Source organism: Crinia signifera, chromosome 2, assembly GCF_055691185.1.
Source record: "Crinia signifera chromosome 2, ASM5569118v1, whole genome shotgun sequence".
NCBI classification, from domain to species: Eukaryota; Metazoa; Chordata; class Amphibia; order Anura; family Myobatrachidae; genus Crinia; species Crinia signifera.
The window spans coordinates 51,868,282-51,888,733 of record NC_139218.1 but is presented as its reverse complement, the minus strand read 5'-3'; the positions used below and the strand labels follow the sequence as shown (position 1 = coordinate 51,888,733).

Sequence of the window (20,452 nt, the reverse complement as noted above, 5' to 3'; positions counted from 1 at the left end):
TTATACAATGAAACATATGTTGGTTGTACTTTCCCATTTTGGATGTGTAATCACAGTAACATCACATTGAAATAGACTACATTGTGTAATAAAAAATAAAAATGCCTAGTGTGTTTGTTCTTCACAAGTCGTTCCACTATATAGAGTTGGGAGCCCAGAGCCCCACGGGAATATAGACCAAATTTAAGTCTAAGAACTAAAGACGATAAGGGGGTTACCCAGTAGTCATCTTGTTTCATACCATTCAGTATTTTTGAGTGTGGCTTCAATCCTTTTTTGATAATCTAAAGGAAGGGTGGATACATAACTTTCCCATGTTGCAAAAAATCTGGAGGTGCGTCTTTCCCTATCCAATGCGGTTTCGAGCCAATCCATCTGGAAAATATGGTGACGTTTGGCTTTGAAAAGAGCAATAGATGGGGTTTGGGGAGACATCCAGCCCTGCAATGGACAAACAGGTGTCACACTGGGACCTTACCTTTTCTGTCTGACCTCAAAAGGCACAGAGGGTACGGATACCCACTGTGCTGGACCATCCCTGTAGGTGTCAGAGCTGCTTCTCAATTTACCAATGTCAAACCCTCTCTGGGTTATCTTTATGACTCTCGCTAGGCTTTAACTGGATAGCTTGGGGCAAGTTCTAGTTTTATTTATTTTTGCATAAATGCCGCATTGTTGGTATGTGTTAAGTGTTGAGCAATCTTTTTGACTTGGCATCTTTTTATGTTTCTCTCTAGAGTCTTGTCTTACGGCATCTTCTACTTTCATCCCAGAAGGTCTCCTCTTCTCTGCAATGTCTTCTACTCTTCTGGAGCTCTTACTGGCCTTCATCTGCTGGCAAACTATCTACTCGCTTGCAATAGTTAATACAAACTACTAGGAGGGGCAGAGTTATGATAAAGTAACAGGCAGCCATCGCTGGCCCACTTGCCATAATGCTGACTTTGTTAAGCATGGATCTAGAGATGCTAGACTTCAGGACCAGGTAAGCTCTCGATCATGCTGGGCTCCTCTCCTGATCTATTGGCAATGGCCAAGCCAACACAAGCTTGGCCATATACTCTAGTATTGGAGCCCAATAGATGGAAAAAAGTTTTCTCGACAGTCATAATGTCAACAAGTACTGTGTAGACCATGAAATGCCAGCACGATCATGTCGACAGCCAGAAGGTTAACATGAGAATATTGATTGTTTTGAATTGCACAGCATGTTGACAGCGAACATGTCAACCTTTATCATGTCTACTAGGATGACATGTCAGAATAATGGAAATGTGAACAACCACTTCTTAGTGGACTAGTGGCTTCTTACCTTGTACCTTGTATGAAGAATTGATGTTGAGATGAATAATCGATGCTTGAAGGTTAGCACATTGCAGGGGAGCTGGAAGAATGATGCTGAGACATCAACAGGAGTCAGGCAGCAGCGCAGTGCAGTCACAGGACCTGGTAACCTGGAGCAATGAAGCAGACAACCAGGGCCGCCATCAGGGGGGTGGTATGGGGACAACTGTAACTGACCCGGCCACTCTGACAGAGGGTAAGAGCCCGGGTAGCTCTCCCTTTTGCATAAACATCCATTCACAGCCTTTAGGGGCTTGGCCAGTGGTGTAGCTATGTTTGGGGGAGCCAGTGCCGGCGGGGTCTGCCGGGGCGCCGGGTCCAGGATGCTGCTGCAGCAAGTGGCAGGCGTGAAAGCTACTGTCGCCTGCTTAAGCAGCAGAGACAGAACGCTGTAGCTGTGCACCTGCTTCCCTCTGCCTTCTCCCTCCAGAGTGCACCACGGAGGGGCATAGGCGGGAACACTGTAATGCGCGCACACACCCGCAATCCTATCAGTGCCAAATTTGTGCAGAGGACCATGCGGTCCATGCCACTGCTCCGCCCCTGGGCCGTCCACTACTGTTCACACACGGACATGCTGCTGCTAGCAGCGGTCTGAGGGGCTGGCTCCTGGAGCTGGACTGCGGCACCCCTGCCCACCTCCTGGCCTCCAAACTGTTGAATAATGGCGTTTAGCCCCGCCCTGGCCACTCTTCCTGGTTCTTGTCTCCCTCCCAGACACTGAGGGAACACAAGCGCTTCTGGAGCTGCCTAGGCCCGCCTCTGGCTCCTGCTCTTCTGTCTGCTGTGGTTGCCTGCACACAGTCAGGGCTCCCACAGCACCTGTCAGAGGCCGTGCTATATATATATGGCCTTCCCCCCAAAGAGTGCTGAGCTTGGCCCTGCTCTTGACTGCATGTATTTACTGACTGGCAGTTCCGAATAAGTGCCTGCCGCCCAGCCAGCAGCAGCCGCTGCGGTGAGTCCATACTTGGAGGCGCTAAATACAGGTGAGCTTCAGGGGGGAACTGTGGTTCTTGGCTCTGACTTGGTATGCTCCTGTGTGCACATGTACATAGACCCCCCCCCCCCTCCCCACACCCACACCTCATTGCTCTCTCTCTCTCTCCCTCCCTCCAGGAATCCCACACAACCTAAAGTAAGCTGCACTACCTCTGTGGGGATTGTGTATAAGGGGTAATACTGTGTATCATGAAAAAGGGGTACTAATGTGTGTAGACTACTGTGTGATGTATTGTGAATTAGAATGTGCAACTTTGTGGTGTAATATGAAAAATGTGTACTATTGTGTGGCCATGCTTCTTGTAAGATCAAGTTCTTTTTGTTGTTGTTGCAAGGGCGCAAATTTATATTTCGCAGGACAGCGCCAAACACCCTAGCACCGGCCCTCAGTAGGGACGTGTTTTAAACCACCCAACATAAGTATGGAGGAGGAAAAATACCTCTTGCTACAGGAGGGAAGTGTCCAGCTTAGGGGACATTATTATTATGGGTGACTTTAACTTCTTAGAAATAAATTGGAAAGATAGGTCAACTAGTACTGCTAAGGGAAATGTTTTATTGGATGCCCTGAATGACCACTATTTGTATAAATTTATTGAAAGTCCAACCAGAAATAACAATATCCTGGATCTTCTGATAAGCAACAATGGGCACATTCTTACTATCATAACCATAAGGGAGACATTGGGAAACAGTGATCACAATATGATGTTAACAAATTTAAATGTTAACTAAGATGATTTTATTGGAGCACCTAGGTCCTTAAATTTCAGAAAAGCAAACTTAGGTAGGTTTGAGGAGTCCTTAAAGGATATAAGCTGGAAGGAATTATTTTTAGAGGCATGGATACTACTAAAAAGTGGCAAACTTTAAATAATACTGCAAGAGGGCCTGATAAATTTATTCCTAAGGTAAACAAAAGAACAGATGTCAAAAGGAAACTTATGTGGCTTAACAGCAAAGTCAAATTTGAAATAGATACAAAAAATAGGGCATTTAAAGCGTTTAAACAAGATGGGATACCCAAATCAGTTGCTGCATATAAAGAATGTAAAAATACAATCAAGATGGCTAAATTAGAGACTGAATGTGAAATAGCCGCAGATAGCAAATCTAATCCCCAAAAATTCTAGTTCTATAAATGGGAAATGGTTAAGGAAGGAAAATACATCCACAATCTCAAAAATAAAAATTGTACTTTATGGTAAATCAGCTTATATTTAGGCAAGGTAGATCTAGCAAAAAACAAATTAACATTACTTGTCTTTCAATGCATTCTGAGCAGTGGCTCTAGATGCACAGCGGGATGCAGAAATTGCTTATTCAACCACTTAAGATATCAGAAATATCTTTAATTCCAGGTACCACTCCTCACAATCAGCTCCATTTTTGATGTGATGCGTAGAAAAATAAAATAAAAGCAAGTGCGCCATCTTGTGGTTTTTGCTCAAACTACAGGGAAAAGTAGGTGAGCCCACAATCAACTCTCAAACCCTACAAGTATTATTTGGGTTCCGATTTCAAGTCAGCTTCAAGCAATGGGTTCACCTCTAATTTAAAATGTAAACCAGCTAATTGGATGATTATTTTTTCTTAACAAAGGCTGATACAGGTGGATGCTAATTCAATGTTAATGCAATTGTCCAATGGTGTTGATTAGAAGCCGCACTGTGTAGATACACATCTGGTCCTTTGACATTGGCTCTTATTGTGGTTGACTCACTCGAGTGCAATTTATAAACATCGATTCAGGTCACCAACCATCGAATGATGGCGAAGGCACACGCATATGTAAGGAATGTCCAGACCACTCGTACATATGCGTGTAGAATTCCAGGGAATTGGGTGGGCAGCTGACATCCGGTTATGTCAGCATATGTCAGTTGTCTTGATAGTACAAAAGTGTAACTGCGTATTGTTTAGATTTACAGAAATTTCCCCAAAAGGTAAATAGAACATCTCACATTAAACACACTATGTAGTGCTATATAATACACCCTCGGACCCCTTCCCCAGGACAGTTAGTATGTGCTACAGCTGAAGGGGAAAAAATATGTGAGGTACTGTATAGTTACAGTCCTTATTGCTGTCTATCTGTACTGTAGTTCCGAAGATAAAATTAGGAACCTGCCTCGTTGTGACTAGAGACTACTAGGAGGAGCTCATTCCAGACAGTGGGGGACAGGGCTGCTATCAGGAATTTTGGGTCCCGGGACTCATTTCCAGTCTGGGCCCCCCACTCCTTTTCAGGGGTGGACCTTTTGCTTATGTCGATCTTTTGTCAGTGTTAAACTTTTGCATGTCAATATTTTGGTGTTGACCTAAGATCCATACCTGCTATTATCATGTAGCATAACCATAAGCAAATACATGGCCTAGAGTGTGTGCTATTATAATGAAGCGTTAGGACTGCCAGTGACAGAGAAGCCATGACATGGCCTGGCAGCTTAATCAGATCTGCAAATATATGAAACAAGATCTCTGTATTTCTATTACTATGTAGAATTCAAAACTCATTTCTGACCATTGTAACCTATACAGTCATACAGCTGTATTGGCTGCTCCTACCCATAATCATTACGGCACGGGGACTGCTGGTAGCTCCTTCTGCTCACCCTGCAGCTCACACCGCCCGTTGTGCCGCCATTTCACCAAGATGAATGGTGTGCATGCATATAAGCAAGCCACAGTATCAGGTAAATGGAAACAATCCCTGATAATGCTCATGCAGCCCATAGAAGAACTTCACAGCTGGCCTGGGGAGGGGGTTTGCTGGTGATAATTGCACATGAACCCTCCTTCTTCCCTATGGCTTCTAGGGACTGCGTTGGTTGCAGCCTTAGAAGCAGAACATAGATGGCAGAATGGTTTCCCATTGGAGTCCTGCAGTCTCTCGGTAAAATCTGGCACTCTAATAAAACGGTATACAACATTTAATAGTTCTGTACAGCAGAATTAGATTTTTTATTTTGAATCAAAAATGATAATGTGCAATAAACAATAAAATGATTTGTGGAGCAGAGCAATAGTCCAAGTTATTTAACTGAGAGGGCATTGCATGATGGGATGCTTCACCCGCTTCCAAAATGAAAGCAAAGTTATTTCCTTTCTGTGGTTCCGATGAAAAGTTAAGTACATTGTCCTTAGCTTTAAAACAGTCTTGGAGGTCATAGGTGAAAGAGTGCTCCCTCCCTACACGTTTACTGTTGAAATTAAAGGAAAATAAAAAGCAGTGATTATATTTGGAAAATCATAACTTGTCAGGTAGCTTCAGGGTCTGCTAACGACTGTACATACCTCCCAACTCTCCTGATTACTGCGGAACAATTGGCCCGCTGTCCAGCTGTCCCACCAGTGGGTCACAGTAACCTGCGGGTGGGGTGGGCAATTGGGGGAGCTGGTGATCACTGCAGATTTTCTCTGCCCAACAGCTGGTGACCACTGAATAGAGGCCATGCACAGGGAGGGGAGCCGGGGGGCTGCCCAGCTGCTTGGGGAGTGCTGGGCACGCCCCCTAAAACGGCACCGCAGGTCCCAATTCGTATAATAACAAAGTTGGGAGGCATGTAACTATAAAATGTGTGTTCTCTATTGTATAGCAGCAGACAACATAGTAACACAGAATATGGCGGCAGATACTGTAAGAACCACTTGGCCCATCTAGTCTTCCATAAATGTACAAGCACACACTTACACACTAGGGTTCATTTTTTGTCAGCCACTTGAACTACCAGTATATTTTTGGATTGTGGGAGTTAGGGCCATGGTGGGAATTGCACCCATGACCTCAGTGATGTGAGGCATCTGTTTTCTTGGTAGGAAAACTCTTGATTTCATACAATGAGAGGTCACAAATAAAATCCATAATTAACATTTTCACAAACTTGTTGTGTTGTATAAATGAATTACCGAGGCTGTTCATTACAAAAGTATTGCAGAAGTTTTCCACCACTGTTTGGAACAGCCAGTCAGTTATCGTTGCATAAACATAGGTCCTCATTCAGGTTTGATCACATGTGCACATACAGGATCCGTTCTGCGCATGTCCAGGGCGGGTCCTGCTATTGCACCAATGTACTTCGAACACTTCTGCCTTATTGACAGGCAGAGGCACTCGCATGGGGGACGAGGGCGACCGGCATTCAGGACAATGGGTGTGTTTCCCCAGCATGGCAAGGCCAAGGACTGTATCTGCAACTCAGTTTTATTTGGCTTTGCAAGGACCACTGCCACTGCAAGCTAGAGTAAGGTCAGACTATGGCCAATTTTGACAATACTAGCACACTATAATGTATACAGTATATTATACAGTAGTCCATGGCAAATGCAAGGTTTTTAGAGGGGGGTTTATAAATGTAACTCATAACCTCCCACTCTGCAGCACAATGGAGTAAGTACGGGAGTCTGGGGAGCCATAACAGCCCTGAAAATTTTACTTTTTATGCACTGGATACTGTATTGAATAGAGTATTAATATTTAATTTTAACAGTACATATGGTCTATAGTATAGGCAGTTTCAAACAATGAAATAGGATAAGTGGTTAGGAAAAAGGTTAAACTTATAATAAATAAATATACAAACATAATAGAACCAGTACTGCGCTTTCTAAGCTCACAATTTCGTACTTCATGGTAAGGCTCCTGTCTCTTCCTCCTGGCAGCTGCTCTCTGGTCCATTGTGATGTTTAAGGGCAGTGATCCACACATACAGTAAATGTGGTAGAAGAAGCTGCTACCATTGGTCATGTGCAGCAGCTCTGCTTTGTCCCATACACTGCACGATATGGTGGCAGATCATATCATATACCAATGCTAATGTCATAATTTAAGGCACTTGCCAAGAAGAGGGGGGTTTCTGGGCCACCATAACCCCCGCTGTGTTTGCCTATGACAGTAGTCTATTTTTTCTTGTGATTCCATGGGGGAGAGCCTCAGCTATAGACCCTACAGCCTGTAAAATCTCAAAAGCTTTGGTTGGTGCTGTGTCTTATTGATCTTAAATTCTTTTATTTAAGGCCCATTTCTAGGCACCAACAGTATGATGCAGTATGAACCCAAATATCTATTTATTGTTTCCTAATTAGAAACCACTATGACTACCTAGTAACATACCTCCCAACTGTCCCATTTTTTTTGGGACGTTCCCGTATCCCTTCTGGGGCCGACAGTGTCCCGCGGCGGTGGGGGTGCAGTCAGGAGTCCCCCCCTGTCACACATGAATAGATGCTGTGCCCATGCGCACAGCGTCTATTCTTTCAGCCGGAGGGGCTGGGGGCATACCACAGCTGTGAAAATTGGGTGTGGCCTTGCGGCAAGGTTGCGAGTATAGGCCACTCCTCTTTCTGTTAGGCCACCCCCCAACATTTTCGGTGTGCCTACGGCACGTGTACATTCATGGCGTAGGAAAACAATGGCTGCAAGGACAGTGTAAGGGTTAGCATTACTGCCTCACAGCACTGAGGTCAAGGGTTTGAGTCCCACCATGGCCCTAACTGTGCGGTTTTTGTACATTCTTCTTATTTGCTCCCACAATCCAAAAATAGGTTAATTGGCTCCGAACAAAAAAAATGAATCCTACAATGTCTGTGTGTGTGTAGTGTACATGTGTTATGGAATATAGATTGTAAGCTCTGCTGGGGCAGGGAATGCTGTAAATATTCCACTATTCTCTGTAAAAGCACTGCGGTAATTGTGTGCGCTATGTAACTGTTAATAATTGTTTAAATATTTCATTCTTTTTATTTCTGTACCCCCGTAATCCATGTTTGCTTTGTATGGTCTTCAGCATATACCTGTAGGTCGTACCATGATCATTGACTCTGAGCAATCTCCAAGACAGACATTTTTCCAGTAGATGTAGCTTTTGCCATTCAGCTGGACCTGGAAGCAATTATCATACCACCAGCCACTATATGACACTGCACAGTGAGAGGTGCTCCGGTCCTGATCTTTGTCCTTAGTGGAGAACTTCATGTTGTCATGCACAGTGTTGGTATCAAACACTGTAAGGCTGTCCGGTGCATTGCCTGAGTACCGCCCAAGCCGCAATGCGTAGCCGTTCACTTCTTTGTCAAGGCTGAAGATGTCATAATCAGCATACCACTCCTTACTTGCTTTGTCTTTTATTAGGAAGCGTACCATATATACCCTCTGGGCAGTGAGCAGGTGAATGTACTCATTCCCCAGCCAATAATCCTGCATCACATTCCCAAAGCCATATTTGAAGGTTGTCCAGGATTCATGCCAAGTGATTTCAGTCTTTATGGAGTTCCTCTGCACTACAGTCCAGCCTTTGCCTTCCTCATCCACATGACAGTAGACCACCAGGGGAGGTGAGTCATGGGGCTGGATTACATACACACCACTGGCACTGTCCTTTGGCAGTTTATCACAGTCTATTGGGAAACCTACAATACCAAATGAGGAAGCTTGCATGAAAAATATCACTGTATCATTATCATAACCGTGAGAGATAAAAACATTCTGCAGTCAGCACTGATCAATCATAAATACTGTAATAACAAAATACAGAAAGAATAGACATAAACATGAAGCTACCCGGCTGCAGTTTCACCGCACCCTAATCCAAAGCATACACACTGGCATATATATATTGGTTCTTCAGTTGAACAGCTGACATCTCGATAGAGCATTGACCAGGGTGTACCAGTGATATATCTGTGAACGGCGCCCCATATATATCTAAAGATATATCAGCGCATCTTGCTGTGTGTACGGGTGATCCACCAATCGCCCATGCACAGGAAAATTTTAAAATGACAGGTAGGAGCTGGTTAGTTGGTGGTTTATCACTCTCCATTTGATCACTTACAAGGCTAAGTACATCTCACCACCTGTGAGAGAAGTGCAAAATATCCACTGAAATAATGCCAGCGTCGCTCACATTTGTTATATAAATTCAAATCAGTATTGATGTGTAAAAAAATATGTATATTTCCTATATAAGGTAAACATTACAGATCATTATGATGAATAAAAATGTCTTCACACCTATTTTGACAAATTCACTTGGCACTCAAAGGGTTAAATCTCTCTGCACATGTTACATTTGCCCCAACTGCTGTGCGACATGGTTTTGTCCATTACAGACATCAATTGCTTTGCGATCCAGGCTGACTCTAGAGTTTAAAGCCTATTTAAATGGTTGTTTCCATAATACAGTTTTTAATAGCAGAGAGGGAAGGAGATGGCTCGTCATACAGTAGCCCTGATGTTCTCACCTTTTTGACCTGCTTCTTTATCATCTTCAGCAGCTCTCACCACAGACAGACACAACATGCAGGCTGCCAGGGACCAATACATTACTCCAGGTGGCAGATCTACAACAGACAACAGTGAGTCAGTATGATGGAGAACACCGATACCTGCACCAATCGTAAGGAGACATGGGAGACATAAAGGGAATGAAGTAGAATAATTGCTTCTATGTGCTGTATTAGTGCTAGAAGGGAAACAACTTTATCTTCCCAATGTGGAGTTACGCTTATTGCTGGCCTGTAGTCATCTCACCCATTGCTTCTCTTGAGACTTTAAGTGTACCAAGGAAATAACACTCAGTGTATATAGAATGTATTAGTCTCCTCCCAGACCCCAAATATAATAGCAGGTAGATAACTCAAATCACTTCTTGCTTAATCAATGTCACAAAGTCCATTGAGTCTCATACGGTTATTTCGTGTTTCACTCAAGGTTATCATTCAATAAAGTTGCATGTTAAAGGGACAGTAATATATAGACTGGAAGAGTTGAATAAACATGAAGAAGTTTGTACCAACTTTTTCACAAGCTGGTGTAAGGGCACAAATAGGCACCAATGTCGGCACCAATCTCTATTGGATACCTCATACTCTCTCAATCATTAGACTTTATGGGTAAAGGTTGTAAGAGCATACTGCCCGCAAGTTTGGAGCCCTGTAAGCAGAGGACATACTGTAGGTAAATCAATTTGCCGAACATCAGAAGAGTAGGTGCACGGAGTTCACAGACATGGGGGGCAGAGTTTGTGGCAGTAAGAGGCAGTGTAACACGCCCTTGGATGCCGAAAACTACAATTCTCATTATCCTTGAACCGCGATCTGCCAGAAAATGACATCAGACCCTTCCAGAGGTCAAGGCTTCAACACCAGAATCTTGCAAGCAGAAGCCGATGACGGCATGTCTACTGAGGTTGTCAAAGGTCTGTTGCATGTTTGATAGTCCTGGATCCGGTCAGAGAAGCAAAGTGTGCACATCGCTTGCTGACTTGAGTTAATGGCCTGATTCTGCATCGTGTGCTCCCTTGGCAGCCTACTGTTCCTATTTCTTTCTGTTGGAATCTGCCCATATGTGTTTTAAAAGGGCTTTACAAATAATAATGTCATGGCATACAGTATATTGTAGTTTATGCATTAATACCCTATTCTATTATTATTATCATTATCGTCTACTTATATGATGCCACAAAGGTTCCGCAGCACCTAACAATGCATAAATGAGCAAAAAACAAATAACAAATTAAAGTACAAAACAATTTAGGACAAGTACGTGGTAAATAAGGAAATTGCGTCAGGGGACAGGACATTGAAGCAATTATCAGGGTGGCAGAGATGTATATATTCTAAGAAAAGCACATGAGGAGAGAGGGCCCTGCTCGTGAGAGCTTACATTCTAAAGGGGAGGGTTAGACAGACACGGGTGACACAGAAGGGGGAGAGGTGAGCATAAACAGAAGGATAGGATGAGAGATGGTTGGGTTTTATGTGGGAGGGTGGTGGAAAGATGATCAGCTCAGTCTTAAATATTTTAAGTCTTAGATAGAAAGACAGTTGGAGAAATGAGTGAGGATAGAGGGAAAGAGATCAGGAAAGCATATCAGCATAGATGTGATATTGGAAGTTGAGTAAGTGAATGAGCTCACCCAGAGAGGACATGTGGAGATAGAGAAGATGAGGATCCAGAACAGAATCCTCAGAGACATTTACTGTCCGCGGAAGAGCAGGAGAGGTGGAGTCATTAGAGGTACAGCTGTGCATTTGTCCAACCAGAAATCCATTGGAAGCTACCAGTGCTGCCCTCAGACATCAGCATTCTTCTGCCCCGCGCAGACATGGGTGGAAGAAGCATCAGCATTACTTCTTCAGGTGTTAGTGGAAGCCCGGAGTTCACAGCCAGCAGCCAGACACAGAGGGATCTGATTCCTGACTGCTCACTCTTCCCCCACTACTCCTTAATATAAGGACACGCATAAGGACACACATACTGCTCACTTCCACTCCACTCGTAAGTACTGTGGATATTTCAAATTGAGAGGAGAGGGTACTCATAAATGAAAAGCCTAATCCAGTGGTTCCCAAACCGTGTGCCGTGGCACCCTGGGGTGCCTTGGGGGACTTGCAGGGGTGCCCTGGGTTGGTGGTCCAGGACCAATTCAAGTATTTTATGTCCATTATAATAGTCAAATTGTGGACAAACAGAAGCAATTCCTGTCCATTACCACATTACTGATCCTAAAGATGAGATATAAACACAAATAGTTTTTTTAGATTCAACCTAATATTTGTTTCTGATTATCTCAATGAGAAACCTTTAGCCTAAGGGTGCCGCGAAAACATTTCTGATGCTTTGGGGTGCCATGATTCAAAAACTTTGGGAACCCCTGGCCTAATCAATGGGTTTGGGAGTGAAATAAAGTTGGGACCCACAAATATAGTGTTATCCAGCAGCACCATACTTGCCATACTTCCCTTTTCAGAGGTTTGACCACATTATCTTGCTTGATACATCCTGCCCTGAAACAGTTAAAATGTTACTTTGCTCAATACCTTCAAAACATAGTAGGACTTTACACGTATCATTTCTTAAGGCGCAGCACCCATATCAAGCTGATAACGCAGCGTGGAGAGTACAGAGCTGCATTAGGTATTTTAGTGCTTAAGAGCTTGTGCTAGAAGAAAGACAACAAGACACAGCAGGATGGGTGAGTGCATGAGACAATCTAACCAAAGAGACACTCAGACTACAATGAGATACTATAATATTGATGTGAATGATATATACATATATGATATATAACATTAATATTAGGGGTGGGTACTGATGGAGGGGAACCCAGAGAATTCCAAGTACTGTAGCCCATACTCCAGGGCCAGATCATTGCTGGTGGGGGCCCAGGGACATTGACTTTGTGGGGGCCCCCACAAGTGAAATAGCTGCCAAATACCAGCCCCCTCAGTGTCAGCCCTATCCCCCTTCCCCAAGTGTCAGCCCTGTCCCCCTTCCTCAAAGCCACCTTTGTCATCTATGCCCCCTGTCCCCCTCTTCCCCTGTGTCACTATTATGGCTGCCAGTGCACACTGCTGCTCTCCATCTGTCCCCCTGCCACAGCAAATGACATTACATAGTTACAAAGTAGTTAGTAAGTTAAACCTTTGTTTAGAGTGCATGATCTATTTTTTACATCCCTTATATAAACTGAAATCTGATTTAATTATATACAGGTTATGATTGTTATTTGTACCCCTGGTTGTTTTTGCCCAATAGATGATTGTCCAACTTTATTTTAAATTAATGTATTGTGTCTGCCGACACCACATCACCAGGAAGACAGTTGCACAAATAACTTCCCTGACCGTAATTTTTTTTTTGCTTTTTTTTTTTCAAAATATTTTTATTCAGAATTGAGCATTAAAGTATTACATTCAGTAAACATGTTTGCGTTTGTTACAACAAAGAAAAGGATATGATGTAAATCAGGTTATAATATTGTGCTTTACAATTTTTTTTTTTTTCCCCTTATTTAGTTCTTTCTTACACAGGCAATAGCTATGTGTGTGGACACAGTCTGGAGGCCCCCTGAGTTCAGGGTGGCTATTGGCCTGTAGGTAGGTCCAGAGGAGCATTTCCCAAGAGATTTCGAGTTTCGTACCACTGTGTTGATCTAAAACATCTGTCGATTTGTATTTTAAGATTATTTGATAAGGAATCAATAAAACCCTCCCATAATTGGAAGAAGCTCTCTGTACGTTCTTCCTTCTGGAGGGATGTCTCTATCCATTCCATATGGAAGACATGGAAAAGTTTAGCCCTGAATAGCTGGACGGATGGATACATTTGCGGGCAACAGCCGAGATTATCAACATCATCTTTTTGCTGTCTGGCAGTATCGGTGTGTTGGGAGGGAACGCTCCTAGTAGAGCCCACTCTGCCGTCAAGGGAAGGCTATTAAGTAGATAAGTTACAGAGAACCCCTGCACCTGTCTCCAAAAACGGTGTATGAGCGGACAATCCCACATGCAATGTTTGAATGTTGCTCCCGAGCAGCCACATTTCGGGCATGTGTCGGTCTCTGCAATGCCCATGGCGCAACGTCTGTGTGGGGAGAGGTATCCATTATGGTATATGTTGTAGGTCATTTCCCTATACATGGAAGAGGGTAATGTCTTCCAGGAGTAGTGAAACGATCTCAATAGGTGTTTCATTGAGTATTGAGGGAAGATTTGCGTCCATGTAGACATACCTGTTCGTATAGTGTCTAGAGCGATGGGGGTGTGTAATAGTTGGTAGTAAGTTGAAATGGCTTTTCTTCATGAGGTTGGTCTAAATAAAAGCGTGTCTAAGGCGTTGGTCTTGTCAGTGGATGAGAGGTGTCTGAGAACTGAGCTCGCGTAGTGTTGAGCTTGATACAAGGCTAAGGCCTGCATGCGGGGAAGTGTGTATTTTTCTGCTATTTCGTGAACCTTTAGGGGGGCTGAAGCGGCTTCATTTACGAGGGCTTTTACGTGTGTAATCCCTTTGTCCTTCCATGATTGGAAGGGTTGAAGTGCCTGACCGTTTTGGAATTCAGGATTCGCTGTCAGTGGTAGAAATAGGGAGTGGTGACTGTTTAGGTTATGTTTATGTCTTGTGAAGTGCCAGACCTTCCATGTTGTTAACAAAAGGGGATTTTGGGCTATCGGGGATGGTATCTCTTGTTTGTGGCAGTGTAGAAACGATAGTAGATGTAACTGAGGTGAGAAGGATTGATCTATGACCGTGTCTGTATGGTTAGAGGTGTTGTGTATCCAATCTCTGATGTACCTAAGGATGCATGCTTGGTTGTATATGCGGAAGTTAGGAAGATTTGTGCCTCCGTTGGTTACAGGTTGCTGTAGCTTCACCAAGTTTTTTTTTTGCTTTTAAGGGTACGAAATCTTATCTCCTCTAATCTAAACTCATGCCCACATGTCCTAGAGTCCTTCCTCAAAGCAAAAAGGGTGTCTGACAGTTCATTATATTGGCCCCTGATATATTTGTACATGTCCGTGTCCCCCCTTAAATGTCTCTTTTCCAGCGTAAACAATCCAAATTTGTCCAATCTGTCTTCATAGCTGAATTTCTCCAAACCTTTTATTAGTTTTGTTGCTCTTCTTTGGACTTTTTTTCCATTTCTATGATCTCTTTTTTGTAGTGTGGGGCCCAGAATTGTACTCCATATTCTAGGTGCAGTCTGACCAATGCTTTCTAAAGAGGCATAATTACATTTGAGCCCCTAGTCTCCATGCTGCTAGCTATACAGGCTAGTATTCTATTGACCTTATTTGTTACTATGTGACATTGAGCCCTACACCCCAGTTTGTTGACTATTTGAACTCCTAGATTCTTTCCCAGTTCCGATTTACCCAATGCCACCCCGTATAGGTTATAACTAACACACTGGTTATGTCTCCCAAGATGCATAACTTTGGATCCATCCACATTGAACCTCATCATCTAGTTTATTTAGATTGCTCTGAAGCGTAGATACATCCATGTCTGTTCTAATTACCCTGCTCAGTTTTGTTTCATCAGCTAAGATTGAGACATTACTGAGCATGCCTACCCCAATATCATTAATGAATATGTTCAATAAAATAGGCACTAGCACTGAACCTTGTGGCACTCCACTTAGTACTGGTATAATATTTGAAACTGCACCATTTACAACCACTCTCTGTTCTCTATTCCGCAGCCATTTTCCTTACCCATCTACAAATTTTCACCCCCAAGTCCCAGTTCCTCCAATTTATTTATCAACCTCTTATGTGACACAGTATCAAAAGCCTTAACAAAACCCAGGAAGACCATGTCTACAGCATTTCCATTGTCTAGATTGTTGCTAACTTCCTCATAAAGCTTATTAAATTTGTTTGGCACAATAGTTTTTTTTCAAACCCATGTTGGTTAATACTGATTATACTGTGTTTTTGTTATATATATATATATATATATATATAGTCTGTTGAATGCGCAGCACTGGGGTCGTAGAACAAATAAGACAAAGCGTAGCCCAATTAATTGGGCTACGCTTTGTCTTATTTGTTCTACGACCCCAGTGCCGCGCATTCAACAGACTATATACAGTGGTGTTGTCTGACACCTCACAGCGAGGGCACGGGGCACGCTACAACCAGCAAGGAGCTGAGTGCCGGTACCCATCTGTTACATTATATATATATATATATATATATATATATATATATATATATATTTGTTATGTATAAATGTTTTTGGATACCATCCCTTAAAATTCCCTCCAATAATTTACCCACTATTGATGTTAAGCTTACAGGTCTGTAATTTGCTGGTTCATCCCTTTTTCCCTTTTTTGAATAATGGTACGGGTGACGGATGACTCACCGACAGTCGGGATTCCGACAGTCATTACCCCGACCTCAGAATCCCGACTGCTCCCTCGTGGGGGTCCAATAAAATAGGGACAATAAAATAGGTGGCGAGCGCAGCGAGCCACTGTGCCTGCAGCGTGGTGAGCGCAGCAAGCCTGCAAGGGGCTTCGTTGCGGTCCCCCCGCTGTGCAGTAGGGATTCCGACATCGGGCTAATGACTGTCGGAATCCCGACTGTCGGTGTGTTATACCACACCCGATGGTACTACCTGTCTTATTCTCCAGTTCTTCTGCACCTTACCAGATGAAAATGATTTCATGAAAATGTAATACAGAGGGCTTGCTAATTCCTCCCTTAATTCCATTAGAACCCTAGGATGAATCCCGTCCGGACCTGGGGATTTGTTTTTTGTTTTAATTTTGCGGAGCCTCTTTTGAATCTCATCTGTAGAGTATTCAATACTAAGGTCAAGTTGGCTCATCCCATTTGTTGTACCTGTGAGTTCCACTGTCAGCTCCTCCCTAGTAAACACCAATGAGAAAAATGCACTGGCCATTGTGGGGAGAGACGAGGAATATGTGGGGCCCCTAATGTGAGGGGGCCCCAAGATGGCCGCACCTATCCCCCTTCCATTAATCCAATTCTGCCATACTCTCTTATATGCTATCTCTATCATCAGATGACTTCCAGGTGCCTGGGTCAAGCTCTGGAATTGTTCTCTTACTATAGATGCATTAAAGCCTAATAAGATAAGGGAGTGAGGGAACATCTGCATTATCTCTGTGTCATATACCTCATTTAAAGTTCTTCATTTTTATAATTAGTTGATACAATTGTAGCTTGAAATGCGATTAGTTAAAATGCTTCTGTATGGTACAAAGGGCATCACATATCAACTAATGATTAATACATGATTAATGGCACTTCCAAGGAAGTTCAAAAAATTTGTTGTTTTGTAAGAAACCCTGTAATCTATATAGAAGGCTAACTACTCCTCTATAAAGTGATGTGCCGCCAGTGACCACTAGATACCACTCAAAGTCAGAACCCTAATTTTCTCACTTTGAGATTTAAGTGATCTTTGTAGGCAGCGCTGGGTTTCCCGCTTACATGCACCAGCAGTAATGGGCAGGAGACCACAACTGCTAACAGAGGGGGTGGGGGGGGGGGGGGGGGGGAGAGCGATTTCCTGCTGGACCTTGGAGCCACCAAGCCGTTGAGTCCCATAGCAGTTGTATCCCTTGTACTTTCTATAGTTCCACCACTTTTGAAAAAGAGCTAAAAAAAACTCAGCAGTGAAGGGTTTAAGATACACATTTAATAATTAGACACCGATCCTAGTCTGTAAGCCATATGCTTTCCTATATTTATGGGGGGCAAAATAGTGGTAAAAACTAAAAAGCATGACTCTTATAGGGCACCAGAAGTGGTCTACAGCCCCTTACAGAGGACAAAACAATAAGAGAGTACAGAGTAAGAGAGTGCAGTACAGTGAACAGTGCAACATAGCAGCAAATAGCACTAACACTGTCAATGCATGCACCTATGCAAAAAGTGCAATGGAAATACTCAGCACAATCAGAAACTTGTACTTATTAGCTTGGGCGCAGATAACGGGTCTAGGTCATCTACAGAAAACAAAACAATTAAGACATGGAGTCTGTGGACAGAGAGCCCAAGGAGGAGGCATATAGTGTAACTGGTACAGTATGTAAGAGAAGTAGAGGAAGAGGGGGCCTTGCTCACGGAGCTTACAGTCTAAAGGGAAAACAAACGCAATACATGAGACATTGTAAATTACATTATATGTATAAATAATTAATTCATGTCAATCAACTGCTACTTCTAGTGAGACTGTTTATGTCACTACATTACCGTTGTTCTCATATGTTACTTTTCCGCATACTTTATTATACATGAATGTTTTTGTTGTCTGACTTTTAGAAATGTTTCACTATCTATGGATTTTTGTCTTGGTGCACACAATTTCATCACGCCATAATAGTCACAGGAAGCCAAGAGATGAGGACAACGGAGCACAGAAACGTATGTACTGTACTGCGTATTAATTTAGTCTGGGAAAAATTAAAATATAAAACCATATTTTTATGATTTAACAACTGAAATCATTTAAGTCATATGTTTTGACTACTATTATTTAAGGATCGCCAAACCTATTAACCTAAAGAACTAGTTTTCTTACAGTTATTGACGGATGTGAACTATTATCCCTACCTTGACATATTTTACATTTCTAATTCTCCCTTTTATTTTAGGAGTAAATTAATTTACAGTCAGGTTCTGTACAATGGTTAGAAGGACAACAGCTAGAGTAAAGGTGCCCATACACTGAGCCGATTTGGGCCTATTTCGATGAATCGTGCTGTGTAATTGGCCCAAATCGGCTCAGTTTGATATCCCCCAGGTCCAATACGTGGTCCCGTGCACATCGAACCTGAGCCAGTGGTCAGACCTGCTGGTCGGGGACAGGCAGCGGAGTCCGGCCAGCTGGTGGTGGTGGCGGCGGCGGCGTGCAGCAGCTAGGAGCTTGTAGCGTCATTTTGCCGGGCGGCAAGGCGGGATGTGGCTGCTCAATATTTTTAAATGACTGGCTGGAGGTTGATTGGCTGAGAGAATTATCTATGTTCTTCTTCTTTCCCTCGGATCAGAATCCTCTGCGCCGTTTTTTTTCTGCAAACCGAACGGTTTCGACAGAATCAGTCTGTCTATCTCAAGGCACATGAAATGGGGCTGGATCAATCCTATTTTATACCATCCCACATCCAAGATAAGTAAAACCTAATTCCAGACATGGAAATCTCTAACCTTCGAAGCTTATAATAAGACCTGAGATTTTCTCAGATCCATCTCCTTATTTTCACCTATACTGCTGCCAAAAATTAAATCTGCGGCTCCCACGGCCGCTACTGCCGGTCCCGGAAACCGGAAGTTACGTTTTTGCATTCCACCTGTAATGCACTTCCGGTTTTGAGGCAGAAAACTCTGTTTAGCCATCTCTTTACACTTACTTTGTTGTGGATTTGTGTTTAACTTTCCATTTTTCTTCTGTTATACAAATATTCAATTAGAATCGGACTTTAAAGTGCTTTTGGCTGCAGATATGTAGAGGCATATCTGCTTGGGGTGGGCAGTTCACATCATATGATGTCAGCACCCGCCCTCTTTTCATCCACCTTTCATCCACCTCCATCTGAAATAAAAGTCAGTTTAGACTGAATTTTATTTCTGAAGGGGGAAGGGGGGGCGTAATCATTTGATGGTCCTATGCTACGAGGGTATGCGGGCGGCGCTGGTGGCAGGGTGGCGGGTGTTCGGTGGGGTGGCCGGGTGGTGCTGACGGGGTAAAAAATGACCTTATATAGGCAATGAGTTTGTGCCCTATTTTTTCCCATATGTTATATTCTGTGGTAAGCAAAACTAGAATGATAGTGATTATGAACCCCTGAAGTCCCTTCCGCTTTTTTTTGCATGCCCTCCTTAATTGACCTGTATCTATTCTATGATTCTATTCTATTGACATGTATCTATTCTTTTACAGCTTTACCAAAAGACTGCAGTGAAATCCCGCTGTACAAAGACAGTGGAGTCTACGCAATCCAACCTCAAGATTTACATCCCCTCATCGTGTACTGTGACATGACAACAAACAGCGGTGGCTGGATTGTCATCCAGCGTAACACCTTCAACACAGAGATCACCTGGGACGAGTCCTATACCACTTACAAATATGGCTTCGGCAATGTGGAGAAGGACTACTGGCTGGGTGTAGAATACCTTCACCGCATCACTAAACAGAAAGTCTATCAGGTGCGTTTCGTCATCGCTGACCAGAACAATGAGGAAAAATATGCTGATTACAACCTCTTCAGCGTAGAGGATGAAGCTAATGGGTACAGGCTGAGGCTGGGCAGCTACACGGGCACCGCTGGTGATGCCATGTCTTCACTCCAGACAGGAACAACACATGACAACATGAAGTTCACAGCTAAGGACAAAGATCAGGACATTTACTCTGCCAACTGTGCTGCCAGCTACGGCGGTGCCTGGTGGTATGCGGCCTGCTTTGCCTCCAAGCTTAACAACAAGAATGGTATTCAGTGGCAGGGACTCTGTGCAGGCAACTGTAAGGCCTCCACTGTATTAATCCGCCCTGCAGAGTACTGCGTCTACTAGATTATTGACATCGCAAGTCTGTTCCATGATGATCACAAATAAATGCTGTATAAGACAAATGATATTTGTCTAATCTATAAATATGTTGTATACTTATAATTTGCTATACTGCAGTGGTCTTATTAATTGCTCATTAGTGTGAGCACATTTTTCTTGCTGTTGTACAACTAAAGCTAGAAATATTACATTAGCTGAGGGCTGACTAGGCACAAGGCCATATAAGAGCTCTATTTTTTTGTGATTGGTTAAAATTACAGTTCTGTTGCACTAT

The 20,452-nt window shown here is 43.2% G+C and overlaps 1 protein-coding gene and 1 pseudogene across 1 annotated transcript; one reads left to right on the top strand and one right to left on the bottom strand.

The window, feature by feature from the left end:
- Positions 1 to 8,128: 8,128 nt before the first annotated feature.
- On the bottom strand, positions 8,129 to 9,881 carry LOC146058395 (fibrinogen-like protein 1-like protein). The gene is made up of 3 exons (XM_083170677.1): positions 9,878 to 9,881; positions 9,589 to 9,687; positions 8,129 to 8,754 (listed from the first exon to the last, which is right to left on the bottom strand). Exons 1-3 carry the CDS (start codon positions 9,879 to 9,881, stop codon positions 8,129 to 8,131), a joined length of 729 nt encoding a protein of 242 aa, XP_083026803.1.
- Positions 9,882 to 10,453: 572 nt separating this feature from the next.
- Positions 10,454 to 20,182, top strand: LOC146058394 (fibrinogen-like protein 1-like protein pseudogene; annotated as a pseudogene).
- Positions 20,183 to 20,452: the final 270 nt, after the last annotated feature.